Genomic DNA, 21026 nt, shown 5'->3' with positions numbered 1-21026 from the left:
TTTTTTTTTTAATTTTAAAAGCAAAAGCAAATTCTGTTTTTCAATTGCTCCTCCCCCTTTTAAAAATTAAAACAAAACAACCTGGCCTTTTCACCTTGGGGTGGTGGCAGTGATGGCTGAGGGGCTTGGTTACGCTATGCACCTGTTTCCTGCTGTTATTCTATCGAGAATGAGGATGGGCCGTCACATGGGTCTGATAAAGCATGGCCCTGGCCATTCATAGCTCAGCTCTCAGCGTTTAGGAGGAAAACCAGAGTTACTTGGGGGAGGCACTTTTCCTAGCTGGTAGAAACACTCAGCGGTGGGGGCTCAGGGAACCAGAGCATCCAAAGAGAGTATACTCTGTCGGGAACACTTCGACTGTGGAGTTAACCAGGTGACCTATGTGTCCCAGAGAAGAACGTGGACTTGTGGAGCCCTCAGCCTCACCGTATGTGTGATGCTTCACTTCCCCCACTCTGCACTGATCATTCTTGGACTCAGTTACTTGGATCATTACTGAACTTCAAAGCTGCTAGCCCTGCTTCTGAGTTCCTCAGTCATTTGGTAACTTAAATCTACAGATGTCAGCTTCTGGAAAGGTAGCATAGACATATTCCTACCTACTCTTCCACTAAGTGCAACTAAAAACCACAGATATCGCATACAAAACAAATGTAAGATGATTCCAAAGGGTGGAGTAAAAGGCCAACCAGCCAAGAAGGTTCTCTGGGTTTCCTTTTGGGCTCCCATATCCCAGACCTGGAGCAAAGAACATGGAAACTTCTACCAGTGTAGATTTAAAAAAGCCCCAACAAAAGCTGCTCTCTTTAAAGAACCAGGAGAAGGGCAGCCTAGCAGAACAGAAAACTTCTAGATCATAACTGCTCTATTCCACCCAAGCATACATATCACACTGTAGCCCCATCGACACCCATGCCAGGCTACAACGTACTCTGACCTCTGACCCTACTTAAAGCTCTCAAAGAAGGCCCAAGAAGAAGCCCACATTTTCATTCCCCTGGGAGGGAATGCACTAATCCATTCCCCTACCCCAAAGTCAACAGAGACTTTGGGGCCCAAAACATCCATTCCCACTGGGGAGTAACTAGCTGGGCCCCTCCCTACCACAGCAGTGTTCGGAGGAGCCCTACTATAACAAACATTTAAACAAGATCCCAAGTCTCGTAATACCCAAAATGTCCTGGTTTCAATATTTTAAAAAACCACTTATAACAAGGACCAGGACTATAACAGATTGAACGAGAAAAAATAATTGACAGCCACTAGCACCAAAATGACACAGATGTTAGAATTATCTAATTAGAATTATCTCTTTCTCAAGGAGTCATTGGGCTTCCCTGGTGGCTCAGACGGTAAAAGCGGCTGCCTACAATGCAGGAGAACTGGTTCAATCCCTGGGTCAGGAAGATCCCCTGGAGAAGGCAATGGCACCCCACTCCAGTACTCTTGCCTGGAAAATTCCATGGATGGAGGAGCCTGGTGGGCTACAGTCCATGGGGTCACAAAGAGTTGGACACAACTGAACGACTTCCCTTTCACTTTCAAGGAGTCATCAAATTATTTCAGTGAGCAATTAAAACATGACAGACATGAAAAAAATTAAGTCTCAGTGAAGAAAGTCTCTTCAATAATTGAAGATACAAAGAAAAACCAAATGGGAAATTCTGAAATTGCAAAATATAATAAACCAAATGAAAACTCAGTATGGCATTAGCAAGGGACAGAGGATCAGTGAACTTAAAGGCAGAACAATAGAAATGAATCAATCTGAAGAATACAGAGAAAACAGACCAGGAAGAAAAAAGGGAACAAAGTCCTGGGGACATGTGATGCTGTGACAAAAGATTTCAAAGTTGTGTTGATGAATCCCAGAAGGAGAAGAGAAAAAAGGAGGCTGAAAACTTTTCAAATATGGCAAAAGACTTAATCCACAGACTCAAGAGGCTCCGTGAACTCACAGAATAAAGCCAATGGAATCCATGTTGAAATGTGTTACAATTAAACCTCTGAATTTAAAGATAGAAAAAATCTTGAAAGCAGCCAGAATATAGTGACACTTTGCCTAGAGGGCAAAACAACTTAAATAACACTGGATTTCTCTACAGAAGTCATGGAAGCCAGAGGAAGTGGCACCACACATAAAGAGCTGAAAAAAAGAACTGGTTCCCCAGAATCCCATATATAGTGATAATATCCTATAGAAATGAAGGAGAAATCAAAACATTTTCAAATGAAAAAAAACTAAGAGAATCTGTCATCCTAAATGAATGGCTAAAATAAGTTGTAAACAGAAAGGAAATGATTATCAGAAGGAATGAGACAGGGGACTTCCCTGGTGGTCTAGTGGCTAAGACTGTGCTCCCAGAGCAGGGGGCCTGGGTTTGATCCCTGGTCAGGGAACTAGATCCCATGTGCTGCAACTAAAGATTCCAAGTGTCACAACTAAGACCCAACACAGCCAAATAAATAAATAAAAATGAAGGAATGAGACAGGAGGAAGGAAGAAAGAATGTGGAACTAAAAAGTACAGGTAAACAAAACAAGACTTTCCTTCTCCTCCTGGGTCTTCTTAATTATGTTTGACGACTGAAGCAAAATTTGTAATACTATCTGATGCTGTTCTGAACACATGTAGAGGAAATAGTTAAGACAATTACATATTATACATGGAGAGAATGAAGGGATATAAAGGGAGGCAAGTACACTTTACATGAACTGGTAAAATGATGACATCATTAAATTGTGACAAGTTATGTATATGAAATATCATATACCTACACAACCTCAGATATGCAGATGACACCACCCTTATGGCACAAAGTGAAGAGGAACTACAAAGCCTCTTGATGAAAGTGAAAGAGGAGAGTGAAAAAGTTGGCTTAAAGCTCAACATTCAGAAAATGAAGATCATGGCATCCAGTACCATCACTTCATGGGAAGCAGATGGGGAAAACAGTGGTAACAGTGTCAGACTTTATTTTTGGGGGCTCCAAAATCACTGCAGATGGTGACTGCAGCCATGAAATTAAAAGACGCTAACTCCTTGGAAGAAAAGTTATGACCAACCTAGATAGTATATTCAAAAGCAGAGACATTACTTTGCCGACTAAGGTCCGTCTAGTCAAGGCTATGGTTTTTCCTGTGGTCATGTATGGATGTGAGAGTTGGACTGTGAAGAAAGCTGAGCGCCGAAGAATTGATGCTTTTGAACTGTGGTGTTGGAGAAGACTCTTGAGAGTTCCTTGGACTGCAAGGACATCCAACCAGTCCATTCTGAAGGAGATCAGCCCTGGGATTTCTTTGGAAGGAATGATGCTAAAGCTGAAGCTCCTGTCCGTGGCCACCTCATGTGAAGAGCTGACTCACTGGAAAAGACTCTGATGCTGGGAGGGACTGGGGGCAGGAGGAGAAGGGGACGACAGAGGATGAGATGGCTGGATGGCATCACCAACTCGATGGACGTGAGTCTGAGTGAACTCTGGGAGTTGGTGATGGACAGGGAGGCCTGGCGTGCTGCGATTCATGGGGTCACAAAGAATCAGACATGACTGAGTGACTGAACTGCACTGCACTGAACACAACCACTAAAAAGGCTAAAAGACACTAAAAACACAAAGAAATATGATCAAAAGGACTTTATACAAATAAAAATGGAATTTTAAAGTATAGGTTTAAAAACCCAGAGGAAGTCAGGAAAAAGAAAACAAAGAAACGTAAAGGGACAAACAAAACGAAGGATAAAATGGTAGACTTAAGCCCTAACATGTCAACAGTTAAATATACATGACCTAAATACACTACTTAGATGACAAAGATTGACAGAGTGAATTAAAAAAGCATATGCTTGCCTACAAGAAACCGCCTTCTCTTTCATCAGTAATCTATAAGGTCTTAATCTTAATCTATAAGGTCTTACCATAAGGACTTAGAGAAAGAAGAAAAAAAAGAAAGAAAGCCAACACAAAGGAAGCAGAAGTAAAGAAATAATCAAGATAAGAGCAGAAATCAATGAAATTGAAAATAGCAAAACAGGAAAATCAATGAAACAGTTGATTGGTTCTTTGGAAAGATCAGTAACATTGACAAACTTGTAACAGGACTAACAAAGAAAGAAGACACAAATTACCAATATCAGAAGTAAAACAGGGTATCACTATAGACCCTTCAGATACAAAAAAAGATACTAAGGGAATACTATGAACAACAGACACATTTGACAACTCAGATATAAACAAATCATTCTTAGAACAGCACAAAGTGCTGTTATGCACCCAGTATGAAACAGACAATTTGAATGGCTCTGTAATTATTTAAGAAACTGAATTCATAAATATAAAAAGCTTCTGAAAAAGAAAGCTCTAAACCCAGATGGTTTTGCTGGGGAATTCTACCGAATGCTTAAAGAAGAATTAATACCAATTCTACACAATTTCTTTCAGAAAAGAGTGTAGGAAGAAAACTTCTCAACTCACTTAATGAAGTTAGAATTACCCTGATACTAAGAACAAAGACAATCAAAAAAAAAATTATAGACCAATATCCCTTATGAATATAGATGCATATATATATATATGTGTGTGTGTGTGTATATGTCTGTACACACAGATACAGCAATATGCAAAAAGAATTATATACTATAACCAATTGAGGTTTATTCCAGCAGAGTTTTGTTCAACATTTGAAAAAACAATATAATCAGGAACAAAGCAAGGATATTCATTCCCATGACTCTTGTTCAACATAGTACTGGAAGATCCAACCAGGCATTAGGCAAGAAAAGGAAATAAAAACAGTATGATCATCTATCCAGAAAATGCTAAAGAATCTACCAAAAAAATGAAAGTCCTAGAATAAGTGAGCTTAGCAAGGTCATAGGATACTACATAAACACAATCAATAGCATTTCAAGATATTAGTAATGAACAGGTGGACATTAAAATTTTCTTTTAAAAGGGAAATACTGACAGGTGAATCTAATAAAACATGTACAGAACCTGTATGCTGAAAACTACCAAAAGTTGATGAAAGAAATCAAAGATGATCTACATAAATCAGACATACTATGTTCATGGATTGGAACACAACATAGTAAAGATGCTAATTCTCTCTAAAATTGATCTATAGAGTAACACAATTCTTATCAAAATGTCAGTAAGAGCTTTCATAAACATAGGCAAGCTTATTCTAAAATCTACAAGGAGATAGGCCTTAGAGCAGCCAAGGCAATTCTGAAAAAAAAGGAAAATAAAGTTCAGCAGCTATAGTAATTAAGGTGATATAGCACTTGTGGAGAAAGACACTTATTAAGGGAAAGAACAGAGAACCCAGAAACAGACTTACCAAATAAGTCCAACTGATTTTTGACAAAAGTGTGAAAGCAATTCAATGATAAGAAAGACAAACTTTTCAGTTAATGGTGCCGGAGCAGATGACATTCACAGGCCAAAAACAAACCAACCTTGATCTAAATTTCTTATCTCATTCAAGAAATGAACTCAAAATGGACCACAGACTTAAATGCTAAATGCAAAACTATAAAACCTTTAGAAAAATACAAAGGAGAATATCTTCAGGATCTAGAACTAAGAAAAGAGTTCTTAAACTTGATACAAAAAGCAGGATCCACAAAAGGGAACATTGATACACTGGACTTCTGAGTTTAAAACTTTTGCTCTGTAGAAGACCCTATTAGTCAAAGAACAGAAACGACACAAAGGTCCTTCAGTGAGAAACTGGTTAAAACAACTGTGGGACACCTATGGCAAGGAATGTTACTCAGCAAATAAGAAAAAACTAGTGTTAGAAAATCATGCTGATTGAAAAATACCAATTCCAAAATGTTACATATTGTGATTTGTAAAACATTCTTGAAATGACAAAACTATAGCAATGGAAAACAGGACAGTGGTTGCCAGGGGTCAGACATGGGGGGAGGGGATGGAAGGAGAGTGAGTGTGGCTGCAAAGGGGCAGATGAGGTGATGCAGACATTTGTGGCTTGACTGCTGTCTATGTCAGCATGCTGGTGTGAGGTACAAGATGGTACCAGCGGGAGAAGTGGCTGAAAGGCACGTGAGAATGTCTCTCTTATTTTTCATATCTGTATATGAATCTACGATTATCTCAAAATGAAGAGTTTAATTAAAAATGGAGTCTCACAAATATTACCAGTAAGATGGAAGAAAACGAGAACTTCTGAGTGACACCTGGCATGGAAGGAAGACTGGCCACTGGGGTGAGTGACAGCAGGCAGAGGACCCCTGGGCACCCCACTCTGGATTCTTCAAAGGTGCTCTGCCCAGAACCAAGGGTCATTAAGAATTCCTTACTTCATTAAGTAACTTTTTATCAGCTCTTTAAACATGAGAAGATCAAAAGAGAAACTGTGTCAAAAATGCCCAGGAAGCAGAATCTGAAAGAATCCAGAGTCCAGTCAAAGGCACAGCGCAGAACATGGAGGAAAGGATGTGCCAACATGCAGAACGTAGTGTGGCCTCAGGTCCCCGCTGGCTACAGCAGGAGCTAGAGACAGCCTACGCCAGAAATGGAAGCTCAGCAAAGCGACGGTGAGACACATGTGAAGGTGAAAATGCTCTTCAGAACACAAATGGACAGAAGCAAAAATGACATGGTAAGTAGCTCTACCTGCTGGGTAACAGCTAAATGATAGGAAAAACATATCTCAAAATAATGAACAAACTTCAAAGCACTCGACAGAGCTGTGGCAACTTTCCCCAAATTGCATGCTGGGGAAAGTTGCATGTCCTGTTCAAATGAAGTCCTCAGCTCCAGAAAAGTGAAAGGCTCATTATTTTCATACCTCCTACTGTTAGCATTCGAAGTCGTTCCTTGAAAACTGCAAGATCTGAGAGGCAGAGTGGGATAGCATGGGTGAGCGCAGAGGGAAAAAGACAGGTGAGAGTTAGTTTTGATAAAAAAAAAAAACAAAAACCCAAACACCCAAACCCTACACCACTGCAGTAACGGGTAGCACAAACACTGTCACAGACACACACACTGAAGGAGAACAGAGGGGTGGGTGGGTATGATCTGAGAGTGACTTTGGTAAACATGGAAATGGTTCATGAACAGCTGGAATAAGGTGAATCTGAAGGAGGGAGAGGCTGCTTCCTGAAACTGAGAAGCCACTGCGTGGTGGGGGCTGAGACCTCCTCACGTCCCCATCCTGAACAAGTAGCTGACACAGAGCTCTCCTGGGAAGTTGAATCCACCCAGTCTAGGCTGATTCGAGATGAAAAAACTGGGGAAAAGAAAATGCAGAAGCCTAGTTTTAAAGCCCATTCCTCAGAGCTGGAGCATCAGGTGGCAGACTAGACCCTAAAGCTCAAGCTCCTTCTAGATTCTAAAGAGTGGAAGATGGGACCTTGGACTCCCTTCTTGAGAAGGCAGAACCAGGATGGAGGAACTCGGCTGCTGAGAACGCAGACTGAGAGCCAAAGGCCTGCACAGCTGCACACACTCCTGCCCACACCTGGAGGCTTGCCTGCACTGGTTAAACTCAAGCTGTTGATCTGGACACACAATACTCTTGCTGACCCTGCTTTCCTGGATACGCGAACCTGATGACCGAGGGGTCAGAGCCTGGTCACCAGCACTGTGGCTGCTCCCCGCCTTGGCAGTGCAGCAGAAGGCCAGCCAGTGCATCCTTGGATGCTGATGGCAAGAACTCTGACTCAGAGAGGACGCAGGGACGCCAGCTCTGAGTGTGTAAAGCTCTCCTCGCCCCTGAGGACAGTGAAAGACCACCAAAGACCTCAGAGCCAATGGCTCTTAAGACAATGGAACACCTGGGTTCTGCACAAAAGCAAGGATGCACTGCTTAAGGCAAGGATGAAGACTCTTCATTTATTCCTTTTAATCCTCAGAATCAAGACATAGGACCATCCCAAGCAGCCATCAGTGCTGCCTACAGGACTCCCCCCAGCCTCAAAATGAAATGTGAATGCATATCTGTTAAAGAAATCTAAAGGCAATAGGATCAGAAGTTTATAACTGTTCACTCTGGGTACTGGGTATGTAGTTTCATCTGTACTTCTTGACTATTTTAAAAATAAAATGTGAACAAAAGACACAAACCAAAGGAAAGTGTTAACAGTAAATATTCTGGCTGTCACTTACAGACAGCACATGGGATTCCCTGCACCTGAGCACTTTAAAACATTTTTTAAAATTACTTCTTGATGAGCACAAGACACTCTACTGGAGAGACAGAGCGGCTGGGACTTGGCCAAGGTGTTTCCAAGGGAAACACAGTTGGCAAGAAGCAGGGATGTGATGCTAGGCCCGGGTGTGTCTTGGTCTGCCAGCTCCTGGGCATACAGGAAGGAGGACACCCCTGCAGGCGGACGTGCATGTGCCCATCATGACCTTAGCTTGGCCCTCCCACTTGAGTCACTCGGGCGATCTGATCCCAACTCTTCACTTGGCGATCTGGTGGCACCACAGGCTGCACACAGCAACCAATAAATGCTATGTAAATTGGTTGCCACAGCGCTGAAATTACTAAAGTAGATCAAAATTCAACCCTATTTTTAGCTCATTCTTCCCAGCCATCAAGGAGACAACCTTCAACCAGAAAGAGCACTGTGGAAGGTCAGAAGGGTGGGGAGACTTCATGTCCTGCTGTGCTGGGGATGAACTAATTCACTTACAGTAGCAAAAATGTTGCCATAATTTGGACTTCTGAATTGACCTTTTAACTATGTAACTCAAGTTCATTTCCTAAGATTGACAATTTACAAACACTAATGGTAAACAGAAGTTTCATGCCTTCTTTAATTTCATTTATAGAATTCGTTTTGAGTTCTCCTTAAATATGTTTCAATCTGACATTTAAGTACATTTCAATCTTTTTTTTTTTTTTTGGTTCACTGTGAATAGTTATACTATAGAATCCAAAGAGAAACCACTCCATGGCATTTTAAAGCTGAAATCTAACTCAAATGCTGCACTTAGAAGAGAGCAAATTGAGGGTGAGAGTGAACAAGAACTGTCTCCACATCCTCACCCTGCCCAGGGCAGTCCCACTTGGCCCAGAGACAATACTTCCCGATGCCCCTTCCCCACCCCAGCAAAGCAAGGACTGGATGCCAGCACAGGACTGGAGGCCCAGAGGTGAGAGTGCACAGGCCGCCTGCAATTGATTGGTTTCTACTTAAGGTGGCAACAACTCGGACCCCTGTCAAAAGCCACACTCTTGATCCTTCCTTAGGGTCAACCAGGAGAGGCCTTGCTAGGAAACGTGATCTGGCTTGGAGACTGCCAGCACCTCCCTAGGGAGGAATGTGGATCATGTGACCAGGCATCTCAGGTTGGAGCTCCCAACCTTCCTCGACTGAATGTATGGTCGACTCAGCCTGGCTCAGTTAAGATGCACTTCTGGGGACCTGGAACCCAGTCCCTAACATAACACATCCTGGAAAAAGGGCTCCTGCTCCTAGAAGTCACCACACAATTCTAGAGTATAACCCACACCTAAAACACCCAAACTGTTCTAACGTTAATTTTTAAATTCTCGTAACAAATAATCACTAACCCCACCATCCTGACTCTATCTGAGCTGCATTCACAGTACAGTCTGTGTGTGCACGTCTGAAGGTAACCTGGACAGGCTGGGACCACCTTGGAGCTCTGCATGGCGCCGAGTCTGCTGTCTACCTGCTACCTATTAATTCTCTCTTCTCTCCACCTGTCACTGCAAGGGTTGTGAGTATCTGGGCAAGAACTCAGTAGAAACTTTTCACATTTTCCACTTAATTTAAAAAGTTCTGAGGGGCCATCAGCCCCGCTCGCTCTGCATATCTGTGCTGGCCAGCACTGCCCTTGGGAACTGTTTTCTGCCTTCAGCCGGGGATGGAAGCTGCTCCTCTACCCCTGCGCTGCCCCAGTCATACTATGAAGTGCTCTCAGATGGATGGGGAGTAGTCACCGCCTGGGCCCTGGTTTCCCCACAAGCGATTGGAGAGATTGTGCTGCATCTACCAGAGAGAGGAAAGACAGCTGGAAGTGTCGTGAGAAGGATGCAAGCTTGAGGACAGTGCTATGTGGCACAGCACACCCCTGCAGTCACTCACTCACCCAGACCAACATGCAGGCCACGCTGACCATGCTGCGTGAGCTAGCCTGCTTTGTTGTCACTCAGGCTTCACCCTAGTCGTTACTACCAACTATGGCACTGACTCTGGGTTATTTGCTCCATTGCTCTATTTCTAAATATCTATTTTTTCCAGAGACATCAGCAGCTATTTATCTCAAAAGACTGTTAATAATCACAGTAGCTCACACCTTCATGGAACTTAGTAAGCTCCAGGCACTATTTTAAGGCGTTTATTTAATACTGCAACAACCTTACAGAGGAGAAGACAGAGCTAGTCCTGGCAGAGCCCGGCTTTCCACGTAGGAAGCTGGCTTGAGCCCAAGCCTGAGGGTTGGATGAAATGATGGACAGGAAAGCACTCTAGGGACTGTCCAGCGTCCCTGAACAGAGCACTCCTGTTGATCCAGTTGTTTTTGAAAGACCTACATACATCAAGGTATCAATACATACTGGGTTTACACTATTTCCATGACTTTTCTATCACACTATTTTGAATTCTCAGAATGAAATGCATTTTTCTCCTGCAAAGGAGGGGGCTGCTCCTCAACTTTCTCCTGACATTTCTGACAGGCTCCCAGCCAGGGGATGAGCTCAGAAAGCTCTGGGGCCACCCCTGTGTGTCTCTGGTTTATAACATCCTCCTGCTGGTTCACCCTTGCTGTATTGACCCTGCACCTTAACGGAAGCACAGATACTTGGGGCACTGTTTTAGAGCTGACTGTAAGGGGAGATCAAGTGGCCTAGAAAGGACCTGAAAGAACGACAGAGGCCCTACCTCTGCACCTGCCCCATGAGAGCTGTGAACTGAGGAGGTGGGCAGCATCTACAGGGCTGGGGGCTCTCAGGCTTCACAGACTCCTGGTCTGGGATGGCCTGGGGGCCTCCAAGAAACCCTTGCCAGAGCTTGTCGCCATGGTGCATCCCACCCTGACCAGCCTTAGGCAGGACAGACAGGAGCTCTAGGCTCCCCAGGCAGTTCCAGTGAGTTGGGAACCACTGGGAAAGGTCTGATCAGATATCAAGAACCTGGCAATCAGGGACGGCACAAGAACAGGGGAGATGCAGCGTCGGACACCCTCCACCCCCGTCCCATGCCTTTCTTGTTTAAATGCTTGACTGTGCACAGAAACACCAGCCCCTGTGGCCCATGCCCTGCCAGGCCCCACAGTCAGAGTCCTTCTCTGGAGAGACAGCCCCAGGGCACAGGACCTTGAGCTATTTCTCAGGCGACCAGTGCTTGGGGGCTCACAGGCCTCCCAGGTTGGGTGGGGGTGGGAGGTCTGCCCTGGCCCAAGCACCTGGAGGGGACTTGTGGTGCCGATGGGCTTCAGCACAGGCGAGTCCAGGTTGGGTGGGGTCTGGGTGCTTTGGGGGCTACATGGTAAGGAGGAGGAGAGAGGCTCCAAGTATCCTGGGGGACAGTGGAGACAAAAGCCCACCTCTGGGGTGCACAAAGCTGTCACCACTCAATAAAGCAGCAGTATTCAACTTACATCCTGCCAACAATCTGGACTGGGCCTATTTTATATTCAGAAGAGTTGATCTAATCTTTCTTCCAAAACCTTTGTGCAGTTACAAAGTAGAGGAAACCCTGTATCCCCTAGGACTGTTTCCGAAATGAAGACAGAGCAGAGACAAACCTCTAACAGCCATCCTGGGGCCAATGCTATTTGAACTCCAGTATTACCACAAAGAGTCGGACACGACTGAGCGACTGAACTGAACTGAACTGATTACCTGACTAGCGCCTGACCTCTCAACTCACAACCCAGACCCGCCTCTGGGGGGCGTTAGAAACTATTGTTCGGAGGAGGCAAATTCTGTCCCCTCCCAGAGCAGTGTTAGGCAGGTAGGTAATCATCAGTTTTATTAGCATGCACAGTGTTCCTCCTAAACAACCTGGCCATTTAAAATTAGTCACGTCATCATTTCTGTAGCACAGGTTAGCAGCACGGTGACTTAGAGCAGGTTAACTTCTGAAAGCGACCACAGGTGTGAGCCCTGCCCGGCCCCTGTGCTCACGACAGAGGGGGTGTGGGGTCATGGCTACAACCGCCTGTGTGCCACATGCGCCTCCCTGCACGCGGGATGCCTTCCAAAGTTTCCTCAGTGTGATCACCGGCATTTGAGAATCGAGACACCTCAACTGCACCCCTTGCTCTGGAATTTGCCCGGTCAAAGGCAGGCTGCGCTGTGCTTCAGGGCGTGTGACGATTCTGAGCAAGACCCCATCTGGGCACAGGCTGCACTGCCCTGAGATTTGGAACCTGGAGCCAGATGTGCTAGTCCCTGGACTATCTTGGGGACCCGCCTGCCTGGGTGGGTCATGTCTTTTCTGTGCCACTAACCTTTTCTGCCCCCAAATTTCACTTAACAATTTTCAGGCTTAGACAATTGAGTTCATATGATCTGGCTGGAAAGCTGAGATTAAAAATAACTTGCCCAAAACTCACTAAGACTGCATGACTTATAAATGTCAAGTGATCAGAACGAAGGAAACTTAAGAGTCTTTCCCTTTGGCCTGTGGACGTCCTGGCTGCCACGAGCTGGGACACACAGAGAGGAGCCAAACAGTGCAGCACTGGCCGCTCTCAGACCCTCACCAAGTTTGTCTGTGGATGAGATAATATCAGCGGGCACGGAGGAGTCCAGATCAGCATCCAAAATTCCCAGGGGGTCCAGCTGTGCTACATGGTGCCCTCGTATCTACGAATGGGCCAGCGATGGAGAGGGAAGGACACACACAAAAGGACAGGAGAAAAAAAAGAGGGAAGGGGTAAAAAAAAAGTAAAATTACATTAAAATTAGTGTTTACAGATTCATTCTCACCCACGTTTGAAGAAACAGTTACCGGAGCATCATCAAAATTTACACAACTAATTCCGAGAGGATCAAGTTTTGCAATGTGGTGACCCCTGACCTGGAAGCAATAATACAAGCAGTCATTAAGCAGGTCCTGTGGGCTGTGAGGGGGTTAAAAGTTACATTTGATCAAACCTTTCCCTGAGAGCACCAATTAACCCAAAAATAAGACTTAGAATAGTTTATTTTAAAGCACTATTGGGCATTAAGGCTTCCCAGGTGGTTCTAGTGGCAAAAAAACCCGCCTGCCAGAGCAGGAGACATAAGAGACACGGGTTCAATTCCTAAGTAGGCAAGATCTCATGGAGAAGGGCAAGCAACCCACTCCAGTATTCCTGCCTGGAGAATCCCACGGACAGAGCAGCCTGGAGGGTTATAGTCCATAGGGTCGCAAAGAGTCAGATGTGACTTAGCATGCAGGCATTGGGCATAAAAGCACTTCTATAAAAAAGGGATAAACTCCTCATGTTATGATAAACCTGGCAATCTAAAAGGACCCATTTCCTGGGATCCTGACACAGTGTTCCTGGATAAACAGAAATGGGAAATGCTTGGGACTCTGACTCGAGTGTGAAACCCACTCAGCTGAGGAGAGCCTGAAGTCCCTCAGGAAGGTGCGGTGGCATCGCTGTGGGGTCAGGGCAGTAAGCACCAGAGCAGGCGGCAGCACCAGGGACTGCAGCGTCTGATCGGCACCGTTTGCAAACAAAAGGACAGGGAAAGCTCCTCCCAGCTTCCAAATTTGTGTCTTTAAGTCTTGGACATTTTACTCAGTTTCCTGCTAGCAATCTGGGAAGAGGAACAGCTGTTATGAAGTCACTGAAAGACCGCAGAAATGACTGAGGCTGAACGAGTCAGGCGGTGGTCAGCACACTCCAGCTGTGCCTCTTTTCTGTAGAAACAGCTGCTGTGAACAGCACCTGAGAGCACACGGCTATCATTCTCACTTGCCCTGGGGAGAAAGCCTGACTTGCCAGGCTCCCCCAGGAGGACAGATCCACTCTGTGCTGCCTGTCCTGACACCTGTGGCAACTGACCAGGTGGGCAGAGGAGAACAGTCCATATGGCTGTTTCCAGAAAAGAGAACAGTGGAGGGATGAGGACTCCACAGTGGGCTCCCAGAAGGGCTGCTCTGGGCCCAGATGTTCCTCTTCTCCTCCTGAGAACTACTCACAGAGCAGATGGTAAGATCTGAATCCCAGGCTCTTCTCCACGCCAGGCAGATATCCTGGAAGGGGCTTCTGGGCTCTGAGCAAGGCCATGGGATCCACTGGTTCTGCCCGACCCTCCTCCAATAGGAATGCTCGTGGAGAGATGGCCCCTCTGCAGGCTCGGCTGCCTTTCCCTGCTTCCATGGGCTCTGCTTCTGTCCCCAAACCCTACAGGTTCACCTTCTCTTTTTGTATGTGGGCGTTAGCAACTGAGACGGGGCCGTGCCTGAGGGAGCAGCACACCCTCGGGGTCACCGATCCCTCCTGGGGATGAGCAGTTCCCTGGCCACGTGGGCATGGAATGAGCCTCCCTGCCCACAAACCATTCCTGCCAACTCATGGAAAGAAATACGGACAGGCGCCATGGCTGGCAGGGGATCTGCTCACATGGCAAGAGGATGTCTGGGCTCCTTTTCTCTTGTCATATTTCACTTTTGTCTCCCTCCACCCCAGAGCAGGGAGCGAGTACCTAGCGTTTGGTGGGGGGTGAAAGTTAAACGACCACCTTCACTGGGTCAGCGGGGTGCTGTCACAGATGGCTGCCCACTGCCACCTTACCTGGTAAGCCCTGATGAGCGACTGCACCGCCAGGTGATCCTCCACCAGCTTGTCCACGTTGGGCTGGGCCTCCACCAGGGGCCGCGCTCTGGCCACAGCTGACAGGGAGCCCGGGCTCAGGGGGAGAGGGCTCTGGTAGGCGGTGCCTGGGGGCGCTCCAGCATTGGTGTTTCGGAAAAAAATGTCCCATGACTGAAGACAAAGAAGGAATACACGTGTCACTCCACTGCTCCCCGAAGGCCTAGGATGCATTTTTAGTCAAAAAGAGAACCTCTCTTGGCAGGTAAGTCTTTTTTTCTTTTGGCAGGTAAGTCTTGATTATGTCCATCTGCCAGTAGGCTGGTTGGGTCAACGTCTTCATACTCTGGACAGCCTGCTTCTACACTCCGAGGGTGGGTCTCTCAGGGGCTGGGTCCCTGCTTTCATCATTCCCTCCTGATGGGCCTCCTCACCCCCCAACCCCATGACGCACATGCCCTCCCATCAAAACCTCCAAGGCCAGGCACCTCTGTCCCACTTGAGTGTGCCAACTGCTTCCACACGGGCAGCCCAGGAGTGGGTGACTGGAGGCCTTCTTGCCCCATCTGTCCCCTCCTGGCAATCTAGCAGACCAATGCTCTTCGCACTCCTGCCTGAAGGGCTACAACTACCCCAGATCCTCAAACCCCCACTGAACCTCCTGAGGGGGACAGAAGGTATTTAGGGCTGCTTTCTAGACCCCAGGGGCTTGGCACAGCCTTCAGGGCCCAGGCCTACCTGCTCATGCTCACTCCCTGAACACAGAACAGAATCAGGGCTTCCCAGAATGTGTGAAGCCGCAAGGGCCCCTCACTGACCCCTAGAGAAATAGCCATTTCTGTACTTGAGGTTACTCGGGAGTTAAGAGCTCAGGTTGTGTTGTCAGGGGCAGAACCTTAATTCTGAGCTCTGAGATCTTGGCTAATAACCTAAATTTATGTGCTCAGTTTTTTTTCATCTGTAAGATGAGGACAAAAAGGAAAAAAATCTCTATTCTTCATAGTTTTTTAAAAATAAAGACTAAAGGCATTCACAATGCCTACACAATCTGGTAGGCAGTTCATATTACTGGTAGTAACTGATACTACTACTGGCTTCAATTTCCCTTTTTTTTTTTTTTTGGTCCATGCTGTGTGGCTTGTGGGATCTTAGTTCCTGACCAGGGATTGAAACTGTGTCCCCTGCAGTGGAAGTTTGGGGTCCTAACTACTGGAATGCCAGGGAACTCCCTGATAATTTGCACAGATACTGTGAACTGTAATAGTTTATCTCAGATGAAGATGTGAGGTTTTAAAAAAATGCAGAGGTCAGAAAAACCAAGGTTTAATAAAACTTCATTGCAAAAAAAATATAGTAAAACTCAAGCTAAAGTTTAGACCCTGGAGAAGGAAATGGCAACCCACTCCAATATTCCTGCCTGGAAGATCCCATGGATGGAGAAGCCTGGTGGGCTGCAGTCCATGGGGTCGCAAAGAGTCAGACACAATTTAGCGACTAAACGACAAGCGGCAGTTTAGAAACGTGCAAACACTGTCTTTCTTCTCTTCCATGCGTTTTTCCAGTTTCTAAGATTCTTCTGTCAATGAACTCTGGTGAGACTCCTTGAAAAATCTGGAGAGGAGAAACTTCTCTAGATCTGTGTGCACCTTCCTAGTGAGTGTGACCAAGATGTTGTTCAGATGGGCTTGTCTGGGAGCTTGCACAGGTACCAAATGGGTCTGTGTCTGGGCAGAAACCTGGAAATTGGTCCTGAAGGTCTGGCTTTTTCAGGCAGGTTCTTTATGACGCGTAGACAGATGACCTGGATGGTCCAAGAGACGGCTGCGTGTCACCACCAGTCACAACCCTCTTGGGATGGGCACAGGCCTGGAACATCACACAGGGCAGCCCGGCCTCCCAATAAAAGTGTTTCTGAGGGGAGTGCTCCAGAACATTTATATCATTCTACAATAAGAACATATTCTTTTTGTATTCAGAAAAATTAAATTAAAAAAAAAATCCAACTATTAGGAAGACGATTATACAACATGGTAAATACATGAAAAACCAGAACTGTATACTTTTCAAGTGAATTTTCTCAGTAACAATTTTAAAATGCTTTACCAAATCTCACTATTCAAAGTTTTATTGTTTTTACCATTCTGGCTACTTTTTAGTTTGTCAGTTGATGGTAGAAGGGAGATCTGGGGTTCTCTTGTGGCGCCAGCCATAACACTGACTGTAGAGAACCTCACATCATGCAACCTGACAACCAAGGACATTCTTCATCTGGGGCATGGAACCCCAAGACCAATCTCTCCCTCTGAGGTCTCTAACAGGTGTAAAAGCAGTATGTCCACCAGAGAAAGCAACTGACTTACTCCTGTGAGAGAAAAAGAGAGGATGTCTCAGGATCAGCAGCCTAGGGCAAGGTAAGCCTGCTTCGAGCTCGGCATCCACCTAGTTCCTTACGAGGGCCTAAGGAGGAGACATGCTGGACACCCCTCAACATTTCTAACTTTGTGGAGCTTGAACAGCAGGCCATGCAAGCTCCACACACTCTGGGAGCAGCTCTGGCCCAGGGCTCTATCTGGCTCCCACCCATGCCTCTAGTAACTGAGGGCCTGGACTACAAGGAGCCCTGCTGACATAGCAGGCAATAGGGCAAGAGTCAGACCAGCCTTGCACACCAAGAACCAATAGCTTTGTAAAACCCAATCTAGTTTCTACTTTGCCCCCAGCTGGTTCTGGCACTGGAGTCCTTACCCTTACCTGTGTCCACACTAAGTCCTGCTGTGGACACACACCCTGGGGCTCTAACTGGGGGTGGGCCGTGCCCTTGAGGGCAGGACATGACCCTGAAACCAAGGAGCCTCTGGAGAGCAGCACACTTTCTTCAAGCCTTAAACACTGTCTTCTGCCTCACAGAATATATGAAGATGTGTCTGAAATGCAGTGGCAATTGCCCAACAAGACGACCTTGGATAGAGAAGGTCCCCTGGCTGCACGCTGACCCCTCATCCTGAGGGGCACCAGCTGCTAAAAGATCCAGAGCCAAAAGGCACAGCAAAAACCACAAGTTATCTCTCTTCAAAAAAATCAGCTTTGACTAACAAGAACAGTGGTGGCAGCTGCAGGGGTAGGGTGGGGGGGCAAGTTATCACACTGATGATCTGAGTACCTAGCATGCCAACCACACCCTCCTGGGAAAGGTGCAGGCAGGCACGACTGACACAGAGGGGCCACCAAGAAGAGATGCTGATCAGGTTAAGTGAGTCAGAGCAGGGCAACCCAAGGATAAACAGCGTCTCTCAGGCTGGATTACCCTTGCCAAATCCAGCAAACAACAAAATCAAAGAATTTCCAGGGCTGACACCCGGAGGGCACAGGCCAGGCAGACAAAGGCTATAGGACCTTCCAGTCCAGGACCAGGGAGGTGGGGGGGAAATCGCAGTTATCGGGCCTCCTCTCTCTGACCTTCTTTTGTGCTTGGGATAAAACTCCAGGTGATTTTCAATTGGCTGAGGACAACGACGACGGAAATTCTGCTCAAGCTGGAGGCAGTCAGAAAAAACTGGTTCATACCGGTATTGCAGAGAGCTGGGAACCATTGGGAAAGAATATGCCAGGAATGCAGCGTCCTCCTTTCCTGTAATTCACCCCCACCACCCGCACCACCAGCACACAGCAGCTGGTGCGCAGTTCTGCTCCCCTGCAGCTTGGCCAGGCCCTCCCCTACGAGTTCCAGGCAGGAGGGGCGGGCACCTGCACTCAGGTGACTGCCCAGCCAAGGAGCCCACCCCAACAACCAGCAAGCCCCCTTCACCAGATCTGATCACTTGGTGACAGAAAATTGTTGGTTGCACACAGTTTGCGAAACCTTTGCATTGCAACTTAAAGCAGGTAAAGTTTAATGACGTCAGACCTAAAAAAAAACTGATTTTAAAAAGGCTGTGAAACATTATAAAGCAATTATACTCCAATTAAAAAAAAAAAAGGCTGTGACAGTGAAGGTCATTTTTTTTGGCTTGCAGGTTTCACCAGCCTTGGGACTCTGAGCCACGCTTCCTCTCCCTGCTGCACTGTTCCCCAAGGTGCCCCTTCTACCCACCTCCCCCACACCTGACCTGGTTTCTGCATTCATTCAGTCGTCTGCACACCCCAGCCCACCCCCACCCCTGCTGCCCAGGACACTCATCTCCAAGATGTGATGCGTGGCTTTGTCACTCTCTGGAGAGGACTTCCCTTTGGATAATCACAGCCCTCATGTGTACACACCTCAGCTTGACACTTTATTTACCTGTGTGCCAGTTCTCTCTCCCTGGCAGCAGCCAGCTTCCCTCCTGCCAGAACCAAGTGTCTGCAGACCTGCTGCACGGACAGGTGACCATGAGGCTGAAGTGATGGGTTAGTGCGAGGCCCCTTTCCAAATGAAGAAACAGGTGACCATGAGGCTGAAGTGACAGGTCAGTGGGGGGCCTCTTCTCAAATGAAGAGACAGGTGACCACAAGGCTGAAGTGACGGGTCAGTGGGGTCCTCTTTCCAAATGAAGAGAAATCTTCAAGAGGATGCCTGTGTGGCCCCACGTGCCCCCTGCACCTAGAGCTTCACAGCCTTGATACCATGGAGGTAAGCAGTCCTGGCCCTCAGAGGAGCTGTGGGGCTGGCCACCCACCTCCTGTGAGTGGGTTCAAAGCCACCAACTTGTTGCTGAAACAACTTGAACCAAAACATGATAGATTTCAAGTACAAATAAGGATAACATTCTGGTTGAAATGAAACCAGAATTCTTATGTTTACTTTTAGATAACTTAAGGCATTTAATTGGAGTACATGAAGCTTTGTTTTCAAAAGCCCTCACTCCAGGTTTATGGAGCAGGTTTTATACTGCTCCATAAAACCTCCCAGACTTCTTACACGGGCCTCACGGGTTTCCCCTGAAGTCACCAGTCCTCTTCTCCCCTATTAGGGGGAGCTTGTCAAAGCTCCAAACACTTCTCTAACGTCTAAGGAAGTTGGTCTGGTGCCTGGCACATAGGAGGTACTCAACATCCTGCCCAGTTAAGGTCAGACAGGACCAGGCCCCTTTACGTCCTGGTAGGTGTGGTATCACATGCAACGTCAGGTGCACTGGCAGGGCTGGTGTGATGCGAGGTGCTGTGCTCAGTGGGGTATCAAAAATGGTGCTGGGGGTGTCAGCTGTGGTGCTGGGGCGGTTTCAGATGCAGTTACCTGGGATGCCCGGCACACTGTTTGGAGAGGTACTAGGTATGGTGTCAGGTATAACGCTAAGTGCTGTGCTCAGCGGGGTATCAGGTGCAGTGCTGGGCGTGGCGGCAGCTCTCAGGATGTGGCGCGGCCAGAGTCCTCGTCTCAGACAAGGTGCTAACCGCAGTGAGGGTGGCAGTGCTGACCAGGGGACACACGCGGCAGCGGTTCAGTGGGGCAAGCAGACTTTGCCCTGTGGATTGTCAGCAGATTGTAAGAGCCTCGGGGCCAAGCTCCTGACTGTGAAGGTCACAATAGAGACTTGTTCACGAAGGGTTTGGTTTCGGAGGGGTTGCAAACACACTACCACGGGCCCTTTCCCCTACCTCAAAGACTTTCCCATGTGTGTCAGATATGTGGGCCAGCGCAAGTGTGTGACCTCACAGGGCCACACACACGTTGAGCCCACCAGAGGGGGCCTGCCTGCTGTCTGCCCACTCATGGGGGACTGGGAGTCCCAGTCCTGCCCCTGTAGGCTGGGCGAGGGTGCAAGTCACTTCAGCTATCTGTGCCTGATTGCTTGCCTATAAAAGTACGGAGCACAGACTACTTAGGAGGACAGCCCTGTATTTGTGTAGCGTTTTACACCCTTAAAAAAAGCACCAGCAGGTATACTCTTATTTGTTCAAGAAACTGATGATCAAAGCTTAACCTGTGTTACTAATGCTTCTTCTAGCTGCTCAATTCTGTGACTCTGCATTCTGGTTCTCTTGTCCAAAGTCCCCTTCTGATGCCACTCCTGTCATCCCCTCCCTCACTACAGAACAATCCTCACCCACTTGCACTAGGCACCCTGGTACGGAACATGATGTCACCTAATAGCCGCCACCACCCTGTGCTGGGCTCTCTGCCAAGGACCCTGACGTAAAACCGCCCTGGGGCAGTGGGTGCAGGAGCTTCTGGCCACCTCTTGGATCGACCAAACCCCAGGCTCAAAGGCCATCACAACTGATAAATGAATGACTGCCAGGTCTGGACGTCAGACCCCAGCACTGTCACAAACAACCGTT

General features: G+C 47.0%; 1 protein-coding gene across 4 annotated transcripts in view; it reads right to left on the bottom strand.

The window, feature by feature from the left end:
- Window positions 1–21026, bottom strand: part of OGDH (oxoglutarate dehydrogenase) — a 67556-nt gene that overhangs the window by 25358 nt on the left and 21172 nt on the right. Inside the window, exons 3-5 of one of the 4 annotated variants that reach the window (XM_018047028.1) lie at window positions 14751–14942; window positions 12949–13039; window positions 6823–6867 (exon numbers count right to left, since the gene is read on the bottom strand). In XM_018047028.1, the coding sequence (XP_017902517.1) occupies window positions 6823–6867; window positions 12949–13039; window positions 14751–14942 (328 nt within the window). Of the gene's footprint in view, window positions 1–6822; window positions 6868–12722; window positions 12826–12948; window positions 13040–14750; window positions 14943–21026 lie in introns of all 4 variants that reach the window. The other 3 variants (XM_005679323.3, XM_018047030.1, XM_018047029.1) reach the window with 3 other exon arrangements.

Source organism: Capra hircus, chromosome 4 (genome assembly GCF_001704415.2).
Source record: "Capra hircus breed San Clemente chromosome 4, ASM170441v1, whole genome shotgun sequence".
Classification (NCBI taxonomy): Eukaryota; Metazoa; Chordata; class Mammalia; order Artiodactyla; family Bovidae; genus Capra; species Capra hircus.
Note: the sequence above shows the minus strand (reverse complement) of the source record. Positions and strands in the feature narration are given on the sequence as shown.